The sequence below is a fragment of the Euprymna scolopes genome, chromosome 5 (genome assembly GCF_053919585.1).
Source record: "Euprymna scolopes isolate OS-2025 chromosome 5, ASM5391958v1, whole genome shotgun sequence".
Lineage (NCBI taxonomy): Eukaryota > Metazoa > Mollusca > Cephalopoda > Sepiida > Sepiolidae > Euprymna > Euprymna scolopes.
Window position 1 is genome coordinate 75,170,462 of NC_136486.1, and position 25,169 is coordinate 75,195,630.

Sequence of the window (25,169 nt, forward strand, 5' to 3'; positions counted from 1 at the left end):
GCCGCTGCAAGAAAGGTGGGCTCTCTCTACCGTGCTAGAAAACTACTAACACCCGAAAGTATCCTGTACCTCTATAAGGCCACCATTCGCCCATGTATGGAGTATTGCTGTCACATCTGGGCTGGTGCATCTGCTACTAGTCTCTCGCTCCTTGACAAGGTTCAAAAGAGAGTCGCAAACCTGATAGGCCCTGAACTGGCATCTAAGCTTCAGCCTCTGTCCCATCGATGAAATGTTGCATCCCTCTGCCTTTTCTACAAGTATTTTAGTGGTGAATGCTCTGACGAACTGCAATCACTTGTGCCCCCACGATGTGAGCACCCTCGACAAACCCGACAGGCTGCTAAATCCCACCCCCACACTGTAGAGATCACTAGATGTAAAAGATCTTTTTACTCCAATAGTTTCTTCCCCAGAACCGCTAGACTCTGGAATTCCATTCCAGGTCCCTGCTTCCCCAACAGTATTGACGTGCAGAAGTTCAAGTGTAACGTGAACCGACATCTTGCTGCCCAAATCTCTACATAGTACCCCAGTAGTTGTTGCCCCTGATAGTAGCCCCCTACACCAAAGTGGCAATTTGCCTTGTTTGGGGTGAAAATGTAATAAAAAAAAAAAAAATAAAAAAATAAAAAAATACTGAGTTATTGCTAAACTCATTTTTCTGACCACATGTTTTTGTGTTGTTAGGGGGCTAAAAATAGCTACCCAATCGTTGCTTAGCCTCGATTTAGCATGAGCTTCTGCAAATGGCTTCCTTTGTTTTGGCAGAGTTGCGAGTTGTTTTGTAGACTAAAGTAGTCATGCAGCAAGCTAGTGATGAACCAAGCATTTCGACATGTAAAAGAGCGAGACCAAGGTGTTTCACAGTGCAACAAGTGTTGACAAATTTTGATTCAGATGAAAGCGAATTTGATCAGGAATAGGTTTCTGAATCAAGTAACGCTAGTGATGGTGAATATATTGATGAACGAGAAAGTGATGATAATTCTGATGATGCAAGTAAGCTGAGATCAAAAGCGATTGTTCAAAGTAGGGGTGTGTAACTCAACCTGGTGATAGGGTAGATTCTGGCGTGTTGCAATTTTGTAGCCCCAGATCTGAATTTCGATGAGAATGGGAATGGGCCAGTGAACATTCCAAGTCATATTACTGAAGAAAGCAAATGCATAGATTTTTTTTCGTTGTTTACCAAGAATGACTTTTGGCATAATTTGACAGAAGACTAATTTACGTGCCACTCAAATGTATGCAGAAAGGCACAACTACTACAAGAATTTCAAGGATGTTTCCATTGAGGAAACGAAAGCCTTTGTTGCGCTGAGGATCTACATGGAATATATCTGTGTGAAACCCAGCTATCGGAATTACTGGTCAAGTGATGGAAGTGACTTCATTGGATATACTGAGGTTCCGTAACGTTATGACACGAGACAGATTCTTGGCCATCTAAACTTTCCTGCATGTGGTTGATAAAGAGGATGTTGGCATTGACAAGAGAGACAGAATCTATAAGATCAGGCCTGTTCTGGAGTATCTACTCCCTAAGTTTTGACACTACTACTAGTCTAAACAATACATGAGCCTGGACAAGGGAATGATTCCCACGAAAAATCGCCTGGCAATAAAACAGTACATAAAAGACAAGTCCACAAAATGGGGCATCAAATTATTTCTTCTTTGTGAAGCAGAGACTGGATATATTCTTGATGCAGAAGTTTACACTGGGGCAGCACCAATGCCAGTTCCAGAATTGAGTGTGGTTAGGAACACTGTTGTCCGCCTCTTGACGTTGGCTGGGACGTAGAGCAGTTCACACATTCTAGTCATGGACCGCTTCTACAACTAAGTGACTCTGGCCAAATATGCTGTGAACTACCTACAAACTGGTGTTGTTGGAACTCTCCTGCAGAATAGAAAGTTCTTTCCAAAGTCTCTCAAGGCAGTCAAAGAAATTCACTTGAGGTGAAAGTCACTGTGTCAGGACAGCATCACATGTATGGTATAGCAAGATAACTAGCTCATCACTTTCATCTCTAACTACCATGGAACTGTCAACAGGAAGGAGAATATTACTTGCACTGAATTAAGCATTCCACAGTTTGTCTTGGACTACAACAAGTACATGGGTGGTTGCGACAAGAACGACCAGATGACAACACCACTACCGCTGGCCCCGATACTTCTTTATCAAATTCTTCATGTGGGCTTGCTACAACTATGTGCTGCACCTTTCTACACAAGGAGCTGCCAAAAAACCTCTGTACTTTACAAGATACAATCAAACACTGGTAGGAAACTAACATTCTACAGCCATTCGCAGAGGACAACAAAAATCCTGTGCTCAACACCTGAAGCCAGGCAACCACTTCCCTGATATGACAGATGTGGTCAGATGAGGTGCCAGTAATCCCTGGCACCTCATCTGACCACATCTGTGCTGTGTGCATGGAGAAACAGCTGAGATACAACAGACCGCACCCTGGAGCATCTTACAAAAACAACCTTCAAAAGAAGGTGAAGACAAGGTTCTGGTGCACCCACTGCAGAAAGTACCTGTACATCAAGGCACACTGGCACACGAAAGCTGAAAAGGTAGATGAAAGGCAAAAAATTACTAATGTGTTTAAATTTTTTCACAATTTTGCCCAGGAGGCCAAGCACAGGGGCAAATTAGGTTCAGTAGGTCTGGTAGGGTTAACACTTTTATGCTTCCCCAAATTTGTCAAAATTACACCTGGTGCACCCCTTCCATACACATGTAAATGCACTTTTGACGGGTTGTAGTGTATCTGAGCACTATACACAATGATCTATTATTACTATAAGTTTTTCTTACATACTAATTTCTCCATATTTCTAACTGGAAAATTGCAGATTGGCTGAAATGTTCTTCCATTGAGCTGTGTTGGTAAAGAATATTTACCAAGTTCTGAAGGGAAGCAGCAAAAAATAAGATGTTCTGAGTGCATTTTTAGTTTTATGGACTTGAGTTTAGCTAACTTTTAGACCAAACACTTGCCTTAAGTTTTACAGTTGTAGTCGCAACTAGTTTGCATGAATATCATTACTTCTGAAAAATGATCATGGACACTGCCATTTAAAGTAAATGTAAAGATTGATGTTAGAAATAAAAAGAAAGGGAGAAAGGGTAGAAGTAAAAAAGGAACAAAATAAATTAAAATTTACATGTTTTTCATTATATGACAAAGATTCATGTCAAGCATTTTCTTTTCTGTATTCTTAATGTTGTGTAAGTGCTATGAGTGCACATTTGTCCTTTCCACCATGTTCTCTGTTGCAATATTTTGTTCCTATAATGGGGTATGATCCCACACAGTCGGACGATTCTATTTATAAACGATGCTGCTAAGAACTGACGAATCAAATTAATTCACGTTCTGCTACAAACCAATCAGAAACCAGAATTGCTTCATAAATATTAAACCTTTTCTGGAGCAATTTCACATGTTCTTTCCCGGGTTTCGACACGGTAAGAATATTTTGTTCTGTGGAACTGTCTACTACAAACAAGTCCCCTCCCAGGACTTGTGTGTGACAGCGAACCATCTGAAACTGTTCTGAAACTCAAAATGGCTTACACTTCTAGAAGTTATGGGCCCAGCGTGCGTCTTTATTTCAATGGATCCGAATCAAAATTCGAATTGTGGCAAGTTAAATTTCTGGGATATCTACGAATCCAAAAGCTACACAAAGTACTACAAATACAACCTGAAAGTCTATCACTGGTAATGAGAGAAGCCCTGGACGACGGCTGCAAAGCATTAAACATATTGAGAGAGCATTATTTATCGAAAGGAAAACCCAAAATTATTTCTTTATACACTGAACTGACCTCTCTAAAACGAATGGAAGCCGAAACTATTACTGATTATATTATAAGAGCCGAGACAACTGCAAATTCTTTAAAAATGTCTGAAGTTATAAGTGGCAGTCTGTTAATTTCCATGGTCCTGAAGGGATTACCGAGTGATTTCAAGCCATTTACCACCGTGATAACCCAGAAAAAAAAACCCATGACTTTTAGCCAATTCAAGGTGGCACTCAGAAGTTACGAAGAAACTGAAAAAATGATCACAGAAAAAAACGAATCCACAAATATCATGAAATTTAAAAATACGCACATAAAAACACCAAAATCGAATTATACCCATGCCAGGAATAAAAAACGCAACTTTGCCAAAAGCAAGTTTTTTCCTAAGAAAAGTACAAAAATTATTTGTTATAATTGTGGACGACCTAATCACAAGAGTTTCCAATGTAGATACAGGACTCAAAATGGCGACTACATTAAGAATGTAGAGAGCTCTGTTAGCGAACATACATTTTTATTTTCGTGTACATTTGATGCTTCAACAAACAATAATAATCTTCTTGTCGATTGTGAGGCCACGGCACGTGATTACAAAGAAATCTGATTTTATCAATTTTGATCCCAACTTTAAGCCACAAAATCATTTTGTAGAACTAGCTGATGGGAGTCGAGTCAATGATATCGTTTTGAAAAGAGGCAATGCGAAAATCTCGCTAAAGAACAATAAAGGTGAACAGTGTTTCTGTATTCTAGAAAACGCTCTTCTAATCCCAAAATTTAAGCAAAATATATTTTCTGTACAAGCTGCCACAAAACAAGGTGCAAATATAAACTTTAGCCCCAATAAATCAAAAATGGTATACCCGAATGGAACTGTTTTCGACATTAAAGAAAATGGACGACTATATTATTTAAATAGCGTAGTCCCATCAAAAACCGCCTGCCATGATCTACAAACATGGCATAAAATTCTTGGACACTGCAATATTCCTGATATCAAAAAGTTGCTGACTGTAGTTGATGGAATGCGAATACAAACATTAAAAGACCTTCAACTGCGACGTCTGTATGCAGGGGAAGATGACAAACTATGAATACAAGATACCAGAAAAAAAGAAAAATCCTATCAATGGTGCATTGTGACTTGAACGGTCCCGTAGAACCGATGGCCAGAGAACATTATAGATATGTGTTGAATTTTGTAGATGACCATTCAGGTTTAATAATGGTTTATTTTTTAAAGAATAAATCGGATACCCTGCTAGTAACTAAGAAATATCTAGCCAACATGGCCCCCTACGGTGAAATCAAGTGTATTCGCTCTGACAACGGTACGGAATTCACCAATAAAGACTTTGAACTTTTACTAATTAACCATCATATCAGGCATGAAACATCAGCTCCTAGATCGCCACACCAAAACGGGACTGCTGAACGTGAAATGGCAAGATGCCTACTCATGTTAGCAGAGCGTAGTTCCGATCTATATTGATATATCCTTTAAAAACTGTGTCATCTTTAGCATTTTGCTGCATCAGATGTGATTTGAAAACTCACGGTTTTATTTAGTATTTTGTTGTGTCAACACACTGTAGTCCACAATCTGTTTTACATAAATATTGAAGATCCCAGACGTGTTTCAATAAATTGTGCATGAAATGTTATTGGTTAATCAACATTTTACTTTTTAATTGCAATTTAGTTATGTGATGTGATTTTTGCATACATCCCATTTCTCTTTTTGAGCGAGTGTAAATTTTTAGGAAGAAAAGGAAGAAATAAAAAAGGAAAGAGTGAATCCAGACGAACAGAGAAGAGTAAAGAGTAAGATATGTTATTGACCTGTTAAGTAACAGGCCAATAACATATCTTCTTTTGTTTCAGCAACCTTATGGCAAACTAAAGAGCAAATACTTTATGAACAAATATCATTATAAGGTGTCTTCTTTCATCTATTGAAAGGAAACACTTTAGTTAATTGCAATAAAATGTATATCTATATATATATAAAAGGCAAAATGTGTGTGACCATTTTGTGTATGTCTCGCAAAGGCTTTTCTCGCACACGCTCCCGGCGTCGTTACGATCGCTTACAACTGTTTATATACCCGCTAGATAATAATATCTACGATTTGGGAAAGCGCGTAGCGTATAGATTTATTTACATTGACTTTTACAAAATTATTGCTATTTTGGCTTCTCACGTGTTGATTCGGCTTTTTCATATAAAAAGCGAAACTAAATCAAAGCTAACTGTATGTTCACGGCATCGCGCCGGAACAACGTCCAGAAGCAATCAGTTTTGATCAATGTGGGGCCAAGCTCCTTATATCAAACAGTTGCTATTCAATCTGGATAATGGGGGGCTGGTTTCCCCCTCCCCAACATCTTGGGAAAAAAAAACAGTCAAAGATGGGTAAACAAACCCAAACGATGCCCCGCAGCAAAAGTTAAGTGCGTGACTTCTATTTGAACTAATTAATTAGGTCAAATAACTTATTGCGGCCACGTGTCAATTCTGTTTTTATTACTTAAATAAATTCACACGCTTCCCTTGTATGTCATGATGGCCCATTGGTTAACGTCGCACTTTTTTTTTTTCATGCTTTAATTTCCAACTTTGCCTCAAAGGGTTCGGGTTCGATCCTCATACTCACCTACCAAAACTTTTTTTTTAAATTTACCCCCCCGCCCCGACACACACGGGCAACACCGGGTACCCCCCCCCCCCGGGCCATTTTTCACGGGGTTTTTTTTGGGGGGGGGGGGGGGGCAGATTTTTTAAAGTAGTTTTAACATTCGTTTTTCTGTTTTCTTTTTCCAATTTTTACATTTAACATCATTTGTTTGCCTTTTTTTGTGTTTGTTTTTTTTTAATATTTACTTTGCTTATTCTTATGTTTTGATTAACACCCCCCACCCCTTCCGAGCACACACATCTCCAAACACCCGGGCAACGGCCACTAGTCAAGAATAAATTTCAATCAAAATAATCCATCAAAATAAAAATGTACTACTCAAAATATTTTACAGCCGATAAAACTTGAAGCAATGATTGTGCTTCATATTAAACACATATTTCATAGATAATATCTTAAATATTTTTAATTATTTCATTTAAAGTATTCTTAATGAATACTTTAAATGAAATAATTAAAAATTAACAAGTTTTTAACATTATACATTTCTAAACTGTAACTTTTATTATAAACTTTACATTTGCTGAGGTAAGTTACAATTAGTCAAAAATTTGGATGGATCTTATTTACATGTAACATTCATTTCACATTTGTTTATAATTAACATACCCAGCAAATTTTATCTTTTCTTCAGGGCTTCTATATCTTCCCCTTGTTGAAACACCAGCTCCACTTAATTTTGAAATCTGGAAAATGACAAATGAAAAAACATGGAAATACATTAAGAAATAATGGATAAAAGAAATATATTTTGTTTTTTGTTCCTTGTAAAACTAGTAAACTAGTATTGGTGCTGCTGTTGCATTTTAAATCCCATCGGCAATGCCAGGCAGACAACGCAAACCGCTGGATTATACCAAGTGAACAGAAGTCAATACAAAAATGAAAAAAAAAAAAAAAAATTTTTTTATGAAAAGTTTTTTCTTTGGATTAATGAATTATTTTTTTTGTTTAAAGGGACAAAGAACAAAATTTTTTTTTAGTGGGGGTATACATTTTTTATAAAACTTTTTTTTTTTTTTAAGAAAAGATGTATTTTTTGGCACAAATAACAATTTTGGACCCCCCCCCCTTTTATGCAGCAAATTTTTTTTTCCAAAGAAAACTTGCTGTTATTTTTTTTTCAAGCAAACCCTCCTTAGCAGGATTGTATCCTCTGAAGACCCAGAGCGGTGTGACAACGCTAACCTGACATTATATTTTTGTCTATTAAAAACGGATTTGTTCACTTTCACCATGTGCCTTGAGCCTTCAATCTGTCAGGGATTCTGAAGGAAATAGTCCTGGAAATAGTCCCTGAAGAAGTTTTTCCAGTTGGTGAGAGTGGGATTCGACCCAACACTGCACTCTTCTTGCTGTAAGTTGTTGTGCATTGCCATTTCATAAGCCCACAAATATATACATTTTAAGATAATTGATATCTGTAGATGGGATCGCTGGAAAAAGGTGCCATGGCACAAGGAGAGGTCCAGTGTCTACACTGACCATTACTACACCTCCATCCAAAACCGTCGGTTACATTTCTTCATTTTTTAAGGATACACTTGCGTTGGCATTTTGTGCATCTCCAGTAGCCGGTTTTCTTGGCACAATGCAAGGACCATTTCCAGCAACTTCATGATAGCTTCCAGTCTAGAATTGTTCATTATCCTTGTCACAAGAATAAACACTTGTTGTTTTGTAAGGATTTTTTGAAGCGCAATGAAACTCTTCCCTTTTTTCCTTCAAATTTGGTGTTGTTTGCTCACTCGCGTTTCTTTTGGCACCTTGGTTTCTCATTGAATAAACTCACTCTGCATTTTCCAGGGCGGTTTGTGTCATTCGCCGGGTTTTGCCGAGTGAAACTCACAAAAAAACATGATTTAAAATGCAGTAGTACCTTATCAATTTGAAATTGAAAAAAATTAGATTTTTCTAAACAGTTGATTAAATTTGTTTTGTGTAAAAGTTTTGCCTACCTCTTCTTGTGCTGTTCCTTTAGTCAACATATTCCTACAATGGGTGGGAACATCATTGATCTCAACTTCAGCTACAATCAAACTGCTTGGGTTAGAGATTGAACTAACCTGGAATTAAGACAACACATATTCTTAAAATGTGTCAATTCAATGAGCACATTTAGTGATGAAAATGCTATTTGAAGCGTAAGCGTGAAAGAATAAAAATCAACATGTTCTATCCATTGCTTGGTCTCATGCTTGGGCACATTTAAAAGATACATCTATTCAATTTGTACATTTAGCAATAATAACTGTTCTTTTGAATGAGTCTGATATATCAACTAATAGAGAATCTTAGATGTGTGACAGCATCAAAAAAACTTGGCAATAAACAAAAGAAATATGACCTGAAAATTTAGGAGTCTATTCAATCATCTTTGAAAATTTTATAGAAAAAGATTTAAATGTTAATTCAATGAAAATTGTGAATCAACATAAGATTGAGAAAACTTAATCTTCACTAGTATGAAAACAACTTTTCAAGTTAAACTAAAATCATAACACATTATTTAATAAATCCAGAGCGCATAACACCAAAACTTTTGGGTAAAATTCAACTGAATTCTGATGTAAAAGTTACACTTCTCGAAGTTGAAGGTTCAATCCTTAGTGCGAGTGACACACAAAGCACAACTGCGAATTACTTTGAACTTCTGCCTAGTCATATCTGAAGAAATGAGAGCATGGTACCCTCATGGATTCTGTTCAAAATTCCATGCACATTTCAGAGTTCTACAACTGAAGAAGGTTGGAGGTTACATCGACTGAAATATTGTGAAAATAACATTCAATATGAAAGCAGTAGTCTAAAGAACCCACATTATACAAAAATTCAACTTTATCAACATAGTTTCCTAGAGTGATACACTGATTACAATACTTCTCTAACAATTTGATACCTTTTTTGCAGAATTTTTGTTTTTACATCAAAATGTACCTCACTTTACAACACTTCTTTATTTGAACCAAATCACTTTCTTTGATGAAAAAGACAGTAGTTGCTGGGGATCAGAATTGAAAAAAATGAGTGCGGAACAGGGTTAATTATAGATTTTCAATGTCCATTTTCAAAGCTTTTCACTGCCTTCTCCAGACAACATTAAAGTTTTCAAAACAAAATTAGGAAGATGTATGGAATAAGGATCCTAACCAACTTTACTAAGTAAAGGACAGATTTTGGTCAACATCGGTTTAACCATGACCTTGGCATATTCAAGCGGATTTTTGCGACCAAGAGTGCGCATTTTTTTTTTTTATTTACACAACTTTAATCATTGATTGATATTTTTATTAAAAAAAAAAATAAATAAATTGTTTGCTTTTTCTATTTTTTTTAATAAAAATATCAATCCAAATTTTTGTTTAAATAGTTTTATTAACAAATTTAGGAATTATATTAATGCACTCTCCATGAAAAAACAAAAACAATCTTGGTCATAAATAAATAATATAACTAATTATTTTTTTTTTATATATAAAAATATCAATCCAAAGATTAATTAAAAGTTGTGTAAATATATAAAAAATGTACTCTCTGTCGCAAAAAATCTGCTCACACATGCCAAGGTGAAAGTTAAATCAGTATCAACCAAAATGTCCTTTTCTTAGTAAAGTCAACTTGGGTCCTTACTCCGTACTTTGTCCAAAAATTTTATATACAAAGAATAGTACAATAAACCAAAGAACTTGGTAATTTATAACAGGAAAAGTCACCTTCTTTTATTTTTTATTTCATGATTAGTTTTAAAGGAAATTCTCTACAATAATACAGAACACTCGTCAACTATTTACAACTTAAGCTCATCACTACACAACATTACTGCCTATTTTGCCAATTAGTGATTTGGTATCACTTTCAGTTCTTGTTTGGTTTAAGCTTAACCAATTCAGTTTTTTTTTATTCACAAGCTGACTTTTTGAAAGCATTTGATTTTGTCAACAGAGTCAAGTTACCAGAATTCTCTGCTATAAGAGCAAGGTATCTGCTGATAAAGTCAATGACATAATATCACCTTCCAGTCTTGATTTTCTTATTATTCAATTTTTCTACTTGCTCAAGGTCTGTCATTTTCTTGGTCTGTCTGTCATCTTTGTTTTTCCAGGTAAATTTCATACCTCTGTCTGGCCAATGAGCATACAACAATGAAGGGGGTTGGTTATAGGCTGTTGACACACCCCTCCTGCTGCCATGACTTGGTCACAGATGATCCTCTGTACCACTAGTCTCATCCTTCACGTTTTCTACCTCTATTTCCTTGTTTACTGAGAATCCTTTCTCAATAATGACCTGGCCATGAGAGAGTACCCAACAGTCCAAACATCTTGAAGCAGCTTGCTGTAACAGGGATCAGCCATATAGATTGTTAATAGTTGGTCAAACCTGTCATTTTCACTAATAACACCAAAATTTCTATATTATACCTATTATTTCTATATTATCTATATTACATACAATGCATATATAAATAATAACATTGAAATTTATTTGCTTTTTAGGAGTATTTATGATTAACTAAAATAAAAAACAAATTTTTTTATTTTATAATGGTTTTCAGTCTCATTCCAAAATACACATCCACAAATTGTTGGGGACCAGAAGTGAGATGTTCCACCTTCATCTCATAAAATTTCTTTGGTGAAAAATTGGTGAAAAGGGAGAAATATTCCCTCTCATAATTATTACAATCAGGGATCAATATGCGATATGATTTTCGGGTACTTATGCATTTAACGAACTAGACGTAACTCAGCATTTGGCTCGGATTTCTCCGGAACACAATGTTAACAGCTCTGTTTTAGCTGCTGCCTGATGTAACATGGCGATTAGCCAATCACAATGCCACGCGTTGAGTTTCAACTCGAAGTGTGTGTGTCAAGCAGCAGACGAGAATTCCGATACTAATTGGAAGAGAGAGAGAGAGAAAAAAAAAAGAAACAAACAATTCAATCATTTCTTGCTACAATTACTTAAAATTCAATAAATGCTGATGCTTCAAGAAACGCTGACACGAACTTGACCATACTAGTTAACCAGCTCCAGACCCCAGAGGTTGTGATACAGTTTTGCCAGCACAGGAAATTGATGGAAGAGTTGAAGTGCTCAACTTGCAACCAGGAATGCATACTACCCAAGCGAGTAAACCTCACGGACAGGTACGGCTGGAGATGCAGCAACCTAAAATGTCACTGTTGGGTGACTATTATTAGAACAGTGACCTTCTTTGCCAAATCGCGGCTAAGGATCATCTGCATTCTGAAAATTATTTACTTGTGGGCATTCAAGATAGTGACTAAAAAAAGCTTCCAGCGTGAATGTGGGTTGCACTCATGCCACAAAATTGTAGATTGGAAGAATTTTCTTCAAGACATTTGCCGGGAGTACTTTCTCAGGAATCCCTGGCAGATAAGAGGCTGAGGCCATATGGTTGAGATCGACGAGTCCATCTTTAACCACCGTAAACATAACATCGGCAGACTTCCCACTAATAAAAAGAATACATTCTGCGTATCAGATGGTTGGAGAGCCTATAGAAAAGTGGAAGGAGAGGGGTATTACCATTTCATGGTGAACTACTTGTAGATCCTGTAACGGTGAACCACTTTGTAGATCCTGTAACACAGATAACAACAAATCATGTGGAGTGGATGTGGAAGGAAGCAAAACATCGCAATAAACAAGAATGCAGAACCAGAGCTTTTGGACACTTATCTTTTAGAGTATATATGGAGCCAAAAATTTGGTAGACAGCCGTTAGACTATATTAACTCACATCGTGGAAAGCTACCCGGTTAGTAAGGAGCTTCCTATCACATCAGCTATCTCATCTCCGCCTACTTTGTTGTCTGATGCCCGCCAAAAGTCTGAGGGAAATACATCCTCCCGAGAAAAATGTTCCTGGCATAACTAAAAACAAAAAAATCTACTACTCACAAGGATTCGTCAAAAAAACAAAACAAAAAAATGACCAGTTTTGTTTGTTTTTTTACACAAATACTTGCAAAATAAATAAATAAATAATAATACAAAAAGAAGTTTGTTTCATTTTTTCTAAACTAAAAAAAAAATACTTTAAAAAAACTTGACTATTATTTATTGAAAAATTGCTTAAAATTCATTTATTTGACAAAAAAAAAAATTACATTTTCTACAAACATTTAATAAAAAATATGGTACTTGTGCATTTAACGAACCAGACGTAACTCAGCATTTGCTCGGCTTTGTCCGGCGCATGACGTCAACAGCCGAATAAAACCGAGCGTTGGCGATAAAATAAAAACAACGCTACAACAAAATATCTGGCCTTTTGGTCAAGATCAAAGTGTAGTATCTTTCTTCAGATGCTGCACTTCTATTTCTTGTTCTCTTTCGGTGGAGGAGAAATCCTTCACGACTGAGACAATTTTTATTTTTGTACCTTTTCTCCACGTTAAAAAAACGACCCTGGTGTCTAACTCTGTCCCGTGGGGAGGCATAGTAAATAGGTACAACAAAATATCTGTACAATGAAATTGTAAAATGTAGAAACATAAAATTAAATAAGTAAAAAGCAAAAACCTACCGTTCATTTATGTTTTTTTATTAATATTGTTTGAAATTGTTTTCCGTTTTCAAAATAAATACATATAAAACAAGTTTTTTTGTTAAATAATAGGAAACTTTTTTTTTGTCTAAACTGTTTTTTTTTTTTTTTTTTCATTTTTTAACGTAAAAACCATATTGTCTATGTCTTAAACACGTAAAAGTTAATTTTTTTTTGCAACTCTTTATGTCAAATAAATGGAAAAAGCCTAAAAAAGGGCAATAAAAAGCATTGGGGGTGGGGGGCAGGAACAAGGATTATTTGTACTTTTTTTTTCGCCAGAAACAAGGACTTTTTCTTTTTGCCAGAAACAAGGATTTTTTTATTTATTTATTAGTGGAAGGAGGTTTCGGCGTTCCTATTTGGTAGTGACCAAGAAACCCTCCTTTTCGGCGGGGTCGTATCCACCGAAGACCCAAACCGGTGTCAGAAGTTTGCCGACGTTGTGTTTTCTGCGGTTAAAAACGATTTCTATCGTATGGCCTGGGCCTCCAATCTGCCGGGGATTCCTAAGAAAATAGTCCCTGCATATATCACGCAGGAAAATCTTCCAATCCACAATTGTGTGGCGAGAACGTAACCAACATTCGGGATGGAGATTTTTTTGTAGATGCCATCTCAAACGCCCATAAGTATATTATTTTTATTATACATGCGATGGTTAGTCGGGATTTTGAGAAGTAGGTCCCAATCCTAATGGAGGTCCATCGACGACATGTTACACTTCTACACCTCCAACCGTAACCGTCGGAAAGGCTTGTTCTCTTTGCAAGTACACAATCCTGGCCAAAATGTAAACACCTTTTCTCTTCTGCCAACAATTTCCGTTGCTGGCAAAAGTTTAGTGCAGCCTCTGGGGTCTGGGGCTAGTCCGCAAGGTTTGTAATATTCATTATTATTTCGTCGGTTATCTTTTTAAAACAAATTTTTTTTGTGACACTCTTCCAATTGATAGCGAAATTCTCGTCTGCTTAATCGGCAACGCTCGGTTATATCCGACTGTTGACGTCATGTGCCGGACAAAGCCGGGCAAATGCTGAGTTACGTCTGGTTCGTTAAATGCACAAGTACCAAAAATATAAATGAATAGTTGGTTTTTGCTTTTTTTATGTTTATGTTTAAAATATTACATAAAAGAAATAAAGTTCTTTTACGTAGCGTTGTTATTATTTCATCGGCAAGGCTTGGCTTAATCCAGCTGTTGACGTCATGCGGCAGAGAAATCCGAGCCAAATGCTGAGTTACATCTGGGTCATTAAATGCATAAGTACCGATTTTTCTTTATTAATTATAAGTTTATTCAATTTTTGTAGTTTTAACAGTTTCATTGTTACAGTAGCAATACACATGAACAAATTGAAATGGTTTAAAATATTTCAATATTGGTACATATAAAAAAAGCCTGATGAGCTAAGAAAAAATCTTTTTAAATTTTTTAAATCCAATTAAAATTATTTTTGTGCCTCACACGTTTGGATATTTTTTAAGACCATGTGTTTCATCACATTTTTTTTACACTACTTTTTCAGTAAAAATGTCACATCTTTGTTAAAACACAAGATTAAGCAATGACATTAACCATATAAGTGTATTTTTGTGCTAGGAATTAGAATAATGCTACTGAAAATCTCCAGAAATTAATGATTTCCAAATAATCTGCAGTAAATACACAAACATGCTGCAATTTCTTATAAATGCCATGTATTCATTAAAAGGAAAGAAGTTAGAGAACTCAAAGCTGAATTGTAATGCATTTTATGTACAAACTAGCCTGGCTGCCCAATGTTGCCCGGGGTGTTTGTTGCGTAAAGAAAAAAAAGTGGTAGTAGGCAGGCATGCTTGAACACGTACTGCAAAGTAGGAAAAGAATGTGAAAAAAAAAAGAAAAGTGGTAGTAAGCAGGCTTGAACACGTACTGCAAAGTAGGAAAAGAATGTGAAAAAAAAAGTGGTAGTAAGCAGGCTTGAACACGTACTGCAAAGTAGGAAAAGAATGTGAAAAAAAAAAAAAAAGTGGTAGTAAGCAGGCTTGAACACGTACTGCAAAGTAGGAAAAGAATGTGAAAAAAAAAAGTGGTAGTAAGCAGGCTTGAACACGTACTGCAAAGTAGGAAAAGAATGTGAAAATAAAAAAAAAAGTGGTAGTAAGCAGGCTTGAACACGTACTGCAAAGTAGGAAAAGAATGTGAAAAAAAAAAGTGGTAGTAAGCAGGCTTGAACGCGTACTGCAAAGTAGGAAAAGAATGTGAAAAAAAAAAAGTGGTAGTAAGCAGGCTTGAACGCGTACTGCAAAGTAGGAAAAGACCGTGAAAAAAAAAGTGGTAGTAAGCAGGCTTGAACACGTACTGCAAAGTAGGAAAAGACCGTGAAAAAAAAAAAAGTGGTAGTAAGCAGGCTTGAACGCGTACTGCAAAGTAGGAAAAGAATGTGAAAAAAAAAGAAAAAAAAGTGGAAGTAAGCAGGCTTGAACACGTACTGCAAAGTAGGAAAAGAATGTGAAAAAAAAAAGAAAAAAAAGTGGTAGTAAGCAGGCTTGAACACGTACTGCAAAGTAGGAAAAGAATGTGAAAAAAAAAAGTGGTAGTAAGCAGGCTTGAACATGTACTGCAAAGTAGGAAAAGAATGTGAAAAAAAAAAAAAAGTAGTAGTAAGCAGGCTTGAACACGTACTGCAAAGTAGGAAAAGAATGTGAAAAAAAGTGGTAGTAAGCGGGCTTGAACGCGTACTGCAAAGTAGGAAAAGAATGTGAAAAAAAAAGTGGTAGTAAGCAGGCTTGAACACGTACTGCAAAGTAGGAAAAGAACGTGAAAAAAAAAGAAAAAAAGTGGTAGTAAGCAGGCTTGAACACGTACTGCGAAGTAGGAAAAGAATGTGAAAAAAAAAAGAAAAGTGGTAGTAAGCAGGCTTGAACACGTACTGCAAAGTAGGAAAAGAATGTGAAAAAAAAGAAAAAAAAGTGGTAGTAAGCAGGCTTGAACACGTACTGCAAAGTAGGAAAAGAATGTGAAAAAAAAAAAAAAAAAGTGGTAGTAAGCAGGCTTGAACACGTACTGCAAAGTAGGAAAAGAATGTGAAAAAAAAAAGTGGTAGTAAGCAGGCTTGAACACGTACTGCAAAGTAGGAAAAGAATGTGAAAAAAAACAAAAAAAGTGGTAGTAAGCAGGCTTGAACACGTACTGCAAAGTAGGAAAAGAACGTGAAAAAAAAAGAAAACAAGTGGTAGTAAGCAGGCTTGAACACGTACTGCAAAGTAGGAAAAGAACGCGAAAAAAAAGAAAAAAAAGTGGTAGTAAGCAGGCTTGAACACGTACTGCGAAGTAGGAAAAGAAAGTGAAAAAAAACAGAAAAAAAAAGTGGTAGTAAGCAGGCTTGAACACGTACTGCAAAGTAGGAAAAGAATGTGAAAAAAAAAAAAAAGTGGTAGTAAGCAGGCGTGAACACGTACTGCAAAGTAGGAAAAGAATGTGAAAAAAAAGAAAAAAAAGTGGTAGTAAGCAGGCTTGAACACGTACTGCAAAGTAGGAAAAGAATGTGAAAAAAAAGAAAAAAAAAGTGGTAGTAAGCAGGCTTGAACACGTACTGCAAAGTAGGAAAAGAATGTTAAAAAAAAAAAAAAGTGGTAGTAAGCAGGCTTGAACACGTACTGCAAAGTAGGAAAAGAATGTGAAAAAAAAAAAAGTGGTAGTAAGCAGGCTTGAACACGTACTGCAAAGTAGGAAAAGAATTTGAAAAAAAGTGGTAGTAAGCGGGCTTGAACGCGTACTGCAAAGTAGGAAAAGAATGTGAAAAAAAAAGTGGTAGTAAGCAGGCTTGAACACGTACTGCAAAGTAGGAACAGAACGTGAAAAAAAAAGAAAACAAGTGGTAGTAAGCAGGCTTGAATCCGTACTGCAAAGTAGGAAAAGAATGTGAAAAAAAAGAAAAAAAAGTGGTAGTAAGCAGGCTTGAACACGTACTGCGAAGTAGGAAAAGAACGTGAAAAAAAACAGAAAAAAAAAGTGGTAGTAAGCAGGCTTGAACACGTACTGCAAAGTAGGAAAAGAATGTGAAAAAAAAAAGAAAAAAGTGGTAGTAAGCAGGCTAAACACGTACTGCAAAGTAGGAAAAGAATGTGAAAAAAAAAAGTGGTAGTAAGCAGGCTTGAACACGTACTGCAAAGTAGGAAAAGAATGTGAAAAAAAGTGGTAGTAAGCGGGCTTGAACGCGTACTGCAAAGTAGGAAAAGAATGTGAAAAAAAAAGTGGTAGTAAGCAGGCTTGAACACGTACTGCAAAGTAGGAAAAGAACGTGAAAAAAAACAGAAAAAAAAAGTGGTAGTAAGCAGGCTTGAACACGTACTGCAAAGTAGGAAAAGAATGTGAAAAAAAAAGAAAAAAGTGGTAGTAAGCAGGCATAAACACGTACTGCAAAGTAGGAAAAGAATGTGAAAAAAAAAAGTGGTAGTAAGCAGGCTTGAACACGTACTGCAAAGTAGGAAAAGAATGAAAAAAAAAAGTGGTAGTAAGCAGGCTTGAACGTGTACTGCAAAGTAGGAAAAGAATGTGAAAAAAAAAGTGGTAGTAAGCAGGCTTGAACACGTACTGCAAAGTAGGAAAAGAACGTGAAAAAAAAAAAAGTGGTAGTAAGCAGGCTTGAACGCGTACTGCAAAGTAGGAAAAGAATGTGAAAAAAAAAGAAAAAAAAGTGGAAGTAAGCAGGCTTGAACACGTACTGCAAAGTAGGAAAAGAATGTGAAAAAAAAAAGAAAAAAAAAGTGGTAGTAAGCAGGCTTGAACACGTACTGCAAAGTAGGAAAAGAATGTGAAAAAAAAAAGAAAAAAGTGGTAGTAAGCAGGCTTAAACACGTACTGCAAAGTAGGAAAAGAATGTGAAAAAAAAAAAAAAGTAGTAGTAAGCAGGCTTGAACACGTACTGCAAAGTAGGAAAAGAATGTGAAAAAAAGTGGTAGTAAGCGGGCTTGAACGCGTACTGCAAAGTAGGAAAAGAATGTGAAAAAAAAAGTGGTAGTAAGCAGGCTTGAACACGTACTGCAAAGTAGGAATAGACCGTGAAAAAAAAATAAAAAAAGTGGTAGTAAGCAGGCTTGAACACGTACTGCAAAGTAGGAAAAGAATGTGAAAAAAAAGAAAAAAAAGTGGTAGTAAGCAGGCTTGAACACGTACTGCAAAGTAGGAAAAGAACGTGAAAAAAAAGTGGTAGTAAGCAGGCTTGAACACGTACTGCAAAGTAGGAAAAGAATGTGAAAAAAAAGAAAAAAAAGTGGTAGTAAGCAGGCTTGAACACGTACTGCAAAGTAGGAAAAGAATGTGAAAAAAAAAAAAAAGTGGTAGTAAGCAGGCTTGAACACGTACTGCAAAGTAGGAAAAGAACGTGAAAAAAAAAGTGGTAGTAAGCAGGCTTGAACGCGTACTGCAAAGTAGGAAAAGAATGTGAAAAAAAAGAAAAAAAAGTGGTAGTAAGCAGGCTTGAACAGGTACTGCAAAGTAGGAAAAGAACGTGAAAAAAAAAAAGAAAAAAAAAGTGGTAGTAAGCAGGCTTGAACACGTACTGCAAAGTAGAAAAGAATGTGAAAAAAAAAAAAAAAGTGGTAGTAAGCAGGCTTGAACACGTACTGCGAAGTAGGAAAAGAATGTGAAAAAAAAAAAGAAAAAAAAGTGGTAGTAAGCAGGCTTGAACACGTACTGCAAAGTAGGAAAAGAATGTGATAAAAAAAACGTGACATCTTTGCTGTTGCACCCACTGCCAAAGCAGAAGTGATGACGGTTTAAATTAAGGCTAGTCAAACGAAAAGGAAGGATGACTTTCGAAAATATTGGCGAAAAAAAGTCCCCTCCCTGTAGAAAAATGCTCAGTTAAGGGTGAAGGAATCAATGTTTTTAGCCAATTTTTTTATATTTGTCATCTAAAGGGTCAAGCTGCAAAACAATATCAATCTTGTGATAATCCGTCGCTTCTGTCGAAAGTTTTAACAGATATACAAACATACATACATTTAAACAAACAGGTGGGATTTTTAGATATAAACTAGCGGGGCTACCCGACGTTGCTCGAGTGTGAGGAGGTGTGTGTGTGGGAGGGGGTAAATAAAACAAAATAGAAAATGAAGAATAAGCGAACATAATAACCCTGTTTAAATATTATAAAAAAAAAAAACAGCGAACATGATACAAAATAAAGAATAAGTGAACGATGTTAAAACTTCTTTAAAAAAATCGGAAAAAAAAAACCCAAAAAAAAAACAGCGAACATGATGGAAAAATAAAAAAAAGAACAAAAAATGGCATAAATAACCGTTTCAATATTAAAACTTAAAAAAAAAAAAATCTTATATCTCGGCTCGAATGTGTAATCTTAAGATACCGACGCTTCTACTATACCGACTGGTCTATGATCGCATGAGCAAAGTTAAGTTGTTTTTATTTTTATTTAAACTAATTCAAGACAGGACGTTTATTGCACATGCATGTTTAGCTAAATTGTCATGAAGGGACGATTTTTTGCTACCCCTCCCTGTAGAAAAGTGCTCAGTTGAGAGTGAAGGAATTAATGTTTTTAGGCAATTCTTCGATATTTGTTGTCCCAATCTCATGAAAATCCGTTGCCTATGTTGAAAGTTTTGCAAGATATACAAACATACATAACATGCATTTAAACAGACAGGTGAGATTTATATTATAGACCAGCGGGGGTGCAAGGCGTTGCCCGGGTGTTTGTAGGTGTAAAAAAAAAAAAAAAAAAAGTTTTGGTAGGCAGGTAGGCTCGAACCCGAATCCTTGAGGCGCAAGTGAAAAAAAATTTTTAAAACCAGCCTGTCATCTTACTACGATGCTAAGAAGGGAGAGATGTGATAATTGTTGAAATTAAACGATTAAAAAGTTACGTGACAGGTGCGTTAATTTAATGAGGTCAAACATCACGCTGTAGGGGAATGAAATCCTGCACTTAACTATGTCTGCGAGGCGGTTTATTTAGTTTTATTTCCCCAAGATGTTAGGGAAAACCAGCTTCCTACAAAAAGGGGAGTGTCCAAATGAATAGCAATTGTCTAATATGACGGTTTTCACCACCGCATTGATCAAAGATGACTGTTTTCTGAAAGCCAAAGAACTGCATTCACTTTGATTAGTTTCCCTAAAAAGCCAAACACATGACAGAAAGTAATAGCGCAAATTTTATAAAAGTCGATCAAAATAAATCTAGACAAGACGTCCTTTCGTAAATCGTAGCTATTACAATCTAGAGGGCATATAAAAAGTTCTAAAAGAAATAGTAAACCATTCCGCCCCTCCCCAAGAGGACCCTGGCGAAAAAAAAGCCTTTGCTAGACATACAAAAATGTGCACGCTGCTTTTGCCTTTTGTATATATAAATAACTTATATATATATATATATATATATATATATATATATTAGATAGCTTTCATATATATAGATAATCGAAATCTAGGAGTGTTTAAAAATGAATATAGTGCAATATTTCTTTGGTATTATTGTAGACTAGCAGGGGTGGCCAACATTGCCCGGGTGTTTAGGTATGCGTGTTGAGCAAAAAAAGTGGTAGTAGGAAGGCAGGCTCGAACCTGTACCGCGAAGGAGAAAAAGAACGGGGGAAAACTTTGCTGTTACGACCACCGGCAAACCTGAAGTAACGTAGGTTTAAATTAAGGCTAGACAATCGAAAAGAGGGGATGACTTTCGAAAATATCGGTGAAAAAAGCGACCCCTCCCTTGTTGAAAAGTGCCTAGTATTTATATATTGGTAGCTAAAATTTTCGACCCAAACCGATTAAAAAGCTTGCCCTATCTCTGAATACTCTTTATGTAAAATTTCAAATGTTTAGACCAGAAATTGTCTGAGTAATTTGGTAGAGACCGCAGAGGTCAAATTTTTTTTTTAACTTTGACCCCTATTATGACCCCTTAACATTTTTTGTTTTGGGCTCAAATCAAGTTTAAGTTAGATCCATGTCCAAGGAACCTATATCTAAAATTTCAAGTATTTAGACCCAAAATTAGCGGAGGAGTTTGGTAGAGTTCTCAAAGGTCAAATCGCTGAACTTTGACCCCTTAACAGCCAAATTTCTGGCCGAAAACGGATTACGAAGATTTCCCCAAATCTCAGTACCCTGTATATCAAATTTCGAGCCTCTAGACTGAAAATTGACAGTTATTGCGTAGGGAAATGTACACAGGCACACACACAGACAGACACTTTCACAGATATATAGATTAATACCTTCCATTTCCCTCCACTCCATCTGACCATCTCTCCAAACTATGTGATTTTACCTTTGTAGGCAATTATATGTGAACACCTTGAAAACTTTAATGAAAGATAAACAAGTATTATTTTAGAATTTAATGTAAAATGATTCCTCATTTTGAGCCATTCTAGCGTTTTAGGGCAGTTAACAATTTTTTTTTCTATAGGAGATAAATCCTGTGTGTCTTTTTTTTTTCTAAAGGTTAGAATATTGTAGTAAAGATTTAAGTAAAATGATTAATGAAAATGAAATACGGAAATAATATTGGTATTTATGATATGAACTAAAATTTTGGAGCACCATTGTCATTGATAAAATTAAAGAAAAAAAGGAATAAAAGACAATTATACTATTAATTATTCTTAAAAAGATAAAACGGATAAAAATAGTAATAAGGATAATAAAAAATATTTATATATATATATATATATTATATATTTTTTTTTAAATATTTAAGCACCCCCTTTTTAGGTAGAGCACCGTCGTAAATAATCTCACCCGCTACTTAATTGGCTCAAAATGCGAAGCTCGTTTGTTTGTTTACGAACAGGCGATTTGAGCACTATAAAAGTGGTGGCGGTGTCTATTTAAATAGACATTCCAACGAGTTATTTACGGGTGTTGATTCCATGGTCGAGTGGGAGAACTGCCGACTGTCAACACAACGGTTCTAGGTTCAATCTTTGGCTTGGGAGAGATGCTAGTCTAGCAGCACTGATGAGTTGTGATACGAAACAGGACTGTATGTCGATGACTACAAATGTATATATATATATATACACACATATATATATATATATATATATAGTACTTATAAAGATTATATAATTATAATTTTAATAAGAATAATGATAACAACATGAAAAAAAGATAAAATAATAAACTTAATAAAAAAATACTAATAGTAATATATACATATAATAATAGCATTCACATTGATACCACTACTAGCTCTAGTAAATTAACGGTAATAATGACAAGAATGTTAATACCAGATTGTATAATGTATGATTTTAATAATATGAATGCTATGTGATTAGAGAGTAAGAAGGCATTTGTGAGAGTCAACAACGATATACAAAAGTAAAAATTAAAAAAGTAAAATAAGTAAATATATATGTATGTATATGTAATATTTGGTAGTTTTGTGATAAAGGAGTGTAACTCTTGTACTGACGATACCGTAAATAATATGATGTAATTTCAGAAGAATGTATTTATTTCAATTATATTTTTAATATTTAAAAAATATTTTATTAGTATTTTAATTAATATTTTTAAAATATAATAGTATTTATTTTGATTTTATTTTTAACTAGCGAGTGTACCCGGCGTTGTATGTAAGGGGAGGTAAAGTGAAGAATAAGTGAAGTAAAAAAACGATGTTAAATTTCTTAGGAAAAAATCAGCGAAACGAAAACAAAAAGAAAACAGTGGACAACAGTAAAACTTCTTTCAAAAAAGAAAAAAAATGGCATAAGTAACCCTTCAATTCGGTTAATTTCAGTTTTTTTAAGCAAATAAACAAACAAAAAAAAAAAAACATGGCGAAAAGCAAAAAAAAAAAAAAAAAAAAAAAAATAGCATAAGTAACCCTTCGATTCGGTTACTTCCTGTTTTTTGAAGCAACTACAAAGTAAAGAAAACAAACCGGTGTTCCTTCGTAACTGTTCCTTGTGAACAATCCCGCAACAGTGTTAAGTGGTGGCGGGGAAAGGCGGAATTTATTAGAGAGAAGAGATTTTACCACTTCCATTAATTGTAACCGATTTTGGCCGTGAACTCTCAGCAGAAAAAATATAGGATTCTACGATTGAGGAAGTGGAGAGGTAATAGGCCTATAACACACTTCAGATATTGTGCTGCAGTTTGTACATATTACATTTGCATGGAATATCTTGATTTTTAATCCTATTAAGGTCAAAATCAAAGGGGAAAAAATGAGTTCATTTTATATATATATAGAGATATTCCGACAAATTTTTACTGAACATATAGCAATTTTCAAGATATTTTCCATATTTTCAAGGCCTTTATAATAGAAATAAGCCCCCTTTTAAGACAAGGCTGAAAGTGCAAGCCCTGGTGGAAGCAATTTGAAGTGTAATTCATGGAGTTTTGTTATTGTGATTGACTTGTGACAGAGCATAGTCTTTGTGATACAACTTTTTCTTATGTTTATAGTTATTTTTGGACAATTTCTTCTTTCAAATGTATTAATACTATATAATATTTCTTTCTTCAAAGGTCTCAATAATGCTATATAATATTAATGGTTCAAGGTAATTGATGAACAAAATATTTTCTGCATTCCAAAATATGATGATCAAATTCTTGCTGATGTTTGTGTTTTATTGTATTAAAAAGCTTTTGCCTACTGCTACCCACTCAGTTGATCACCGATTTGACTAGAATGATTGATCCATATTTCATGTATTGTCACAAATTGATACAAAAACTTTTTGTTGTGCTAAAACAGTTGTAAGCAATTCTCTAAAAAATTTTTTTTACTTGGGAGTCACAACTTATCAAGGCCCGAAAGTCATTCAAGGATAAGAGTTAATGAATGCAAGTTCGTAGTCTAGTAATTGTTAATGGTGTAAATTGAGTAGAATTTATTATTTATGAATTTATAAATTTATTGAATTCATAAATAAAGAATATCTGAAAGAATGATTCAACAAGAACTTGTTTACATTGGATTTGAAAACAACCATGTTGTATTCAACCAGGAAGCAAGACAGCAGAACAGTGTTCTACAGGGGAACAGTTCTAGGAAAAGTTTTGTTCATGGAATCTGAATGATAGAGAATGGGGGAAATCGTATATAGTGGTTGCAGCTAGTCGAGGTTTTTTTTGTGAAAGTTTGGCAAGAGAGAACTATAGATTGGAGTTCAGTCAAGCACTTGCCATGAAAATAACAATAGACCAGAGACAGGCTTGCAACATCTTTTCTGTGGGAAAGAGGTTGTAGAGAAGAGAAGAGGGAATCACCTACTAGATTTTGAAGCTGGTTTTGAACTCTATCAACGCTGGATAGGATGCGCTGAACAGCCCCTGCCCAAATCTGACAACAGTACTCCATTTTAGGGCATACCTGGCTCTCATACAGATAGAGGATTGCATCAGCAGTAAGATACCTGCTGGAGCAGTAGATTGATCCAACCATTTTCCAGTGATCTTGACAACAGACTTGCTGTATGTGTTCCATTTCAGATCAGGAGTAAAGGTCAGACTCAGAAGCTTGTCAAGGCATGGAGTTTCCCCAAAATGAGAGCCATTCAGTTCAATTGGGATGTGATGGAGGTCACAGTGATTATGATGAAAGGAGAGATGCTTGGTTTTCGATGTATTAAAATTAACCAGCCACCTTTTTCTTCATTGAACTATGTTCTCAAGATCAAAAGAGAAAGAATCAGAAAGATCTTCATTGTTGCTGGCCTTTGAAGTGTTGCCATAGATTGCAGTGTCGTCTGCATAAATGTCTGCAAATGATCTAAGAATGTGATTTGAGAGTTCATTGAAGAAGATTAGGAAGAAAGGTGGGCCCAAGATAAAACCTTGAGGGACGCCAGCATTAATAGAACAAATTTCTGAATTCTGCCCATCAGCGACTATTCTTATAAGCCTATCAGAGAGAAAGGATTTAATAACTGAAAGGACATTTCCAGCTATTCCATAGCTAGTGAATTTGTAAAGTAGACCTTTATGCCATACTCTAAAAAAAGCCTTTGATTTAATATGAACTATTGCTCTAGAAATGAAACCCGTCAAGAGATTCACTAATCTTGT

The 25,169-nt window shown here is 35.4% G+C and overlaps 1 protein-coding gene across 5 annotated transcripts in view; it reads right to left on the reverse strand.

The window, feature by feature from the left end:
* Positions 1-25,169, reverse strand: part of LOC145276856 (uncharacterized) — a 252,348-nt gene that overhangs the window by 183,245 nt on the left and 43,934 nt on the right. For 2 of the 5 annotated variants that reach the window (XM_080128247.1, XM_080128245.1), the window contains exons 4-6: positions 12,091-12,144; positions 8,493-8,600; positions 7,144-7,220 (exon numbers count right to left, since the gene is read on the reverse strand). In XM_080128247.1, the coding sequence (XP_079984373.1) occupies positions 7,144-7,220; positions 8,493-8,600; positions 12,091-12,144 (239 nt within the window). The remainder of the gene's footprint in view (positions 1-7,143; positions 7,221-8,492; positions 8,601-12,090; positions 12,145-25,169) is intronic. The other 3 variants (XM_080128248.1, XM_080128246.1, XM_080128249.1) reach the window with 2 other exon arrangements.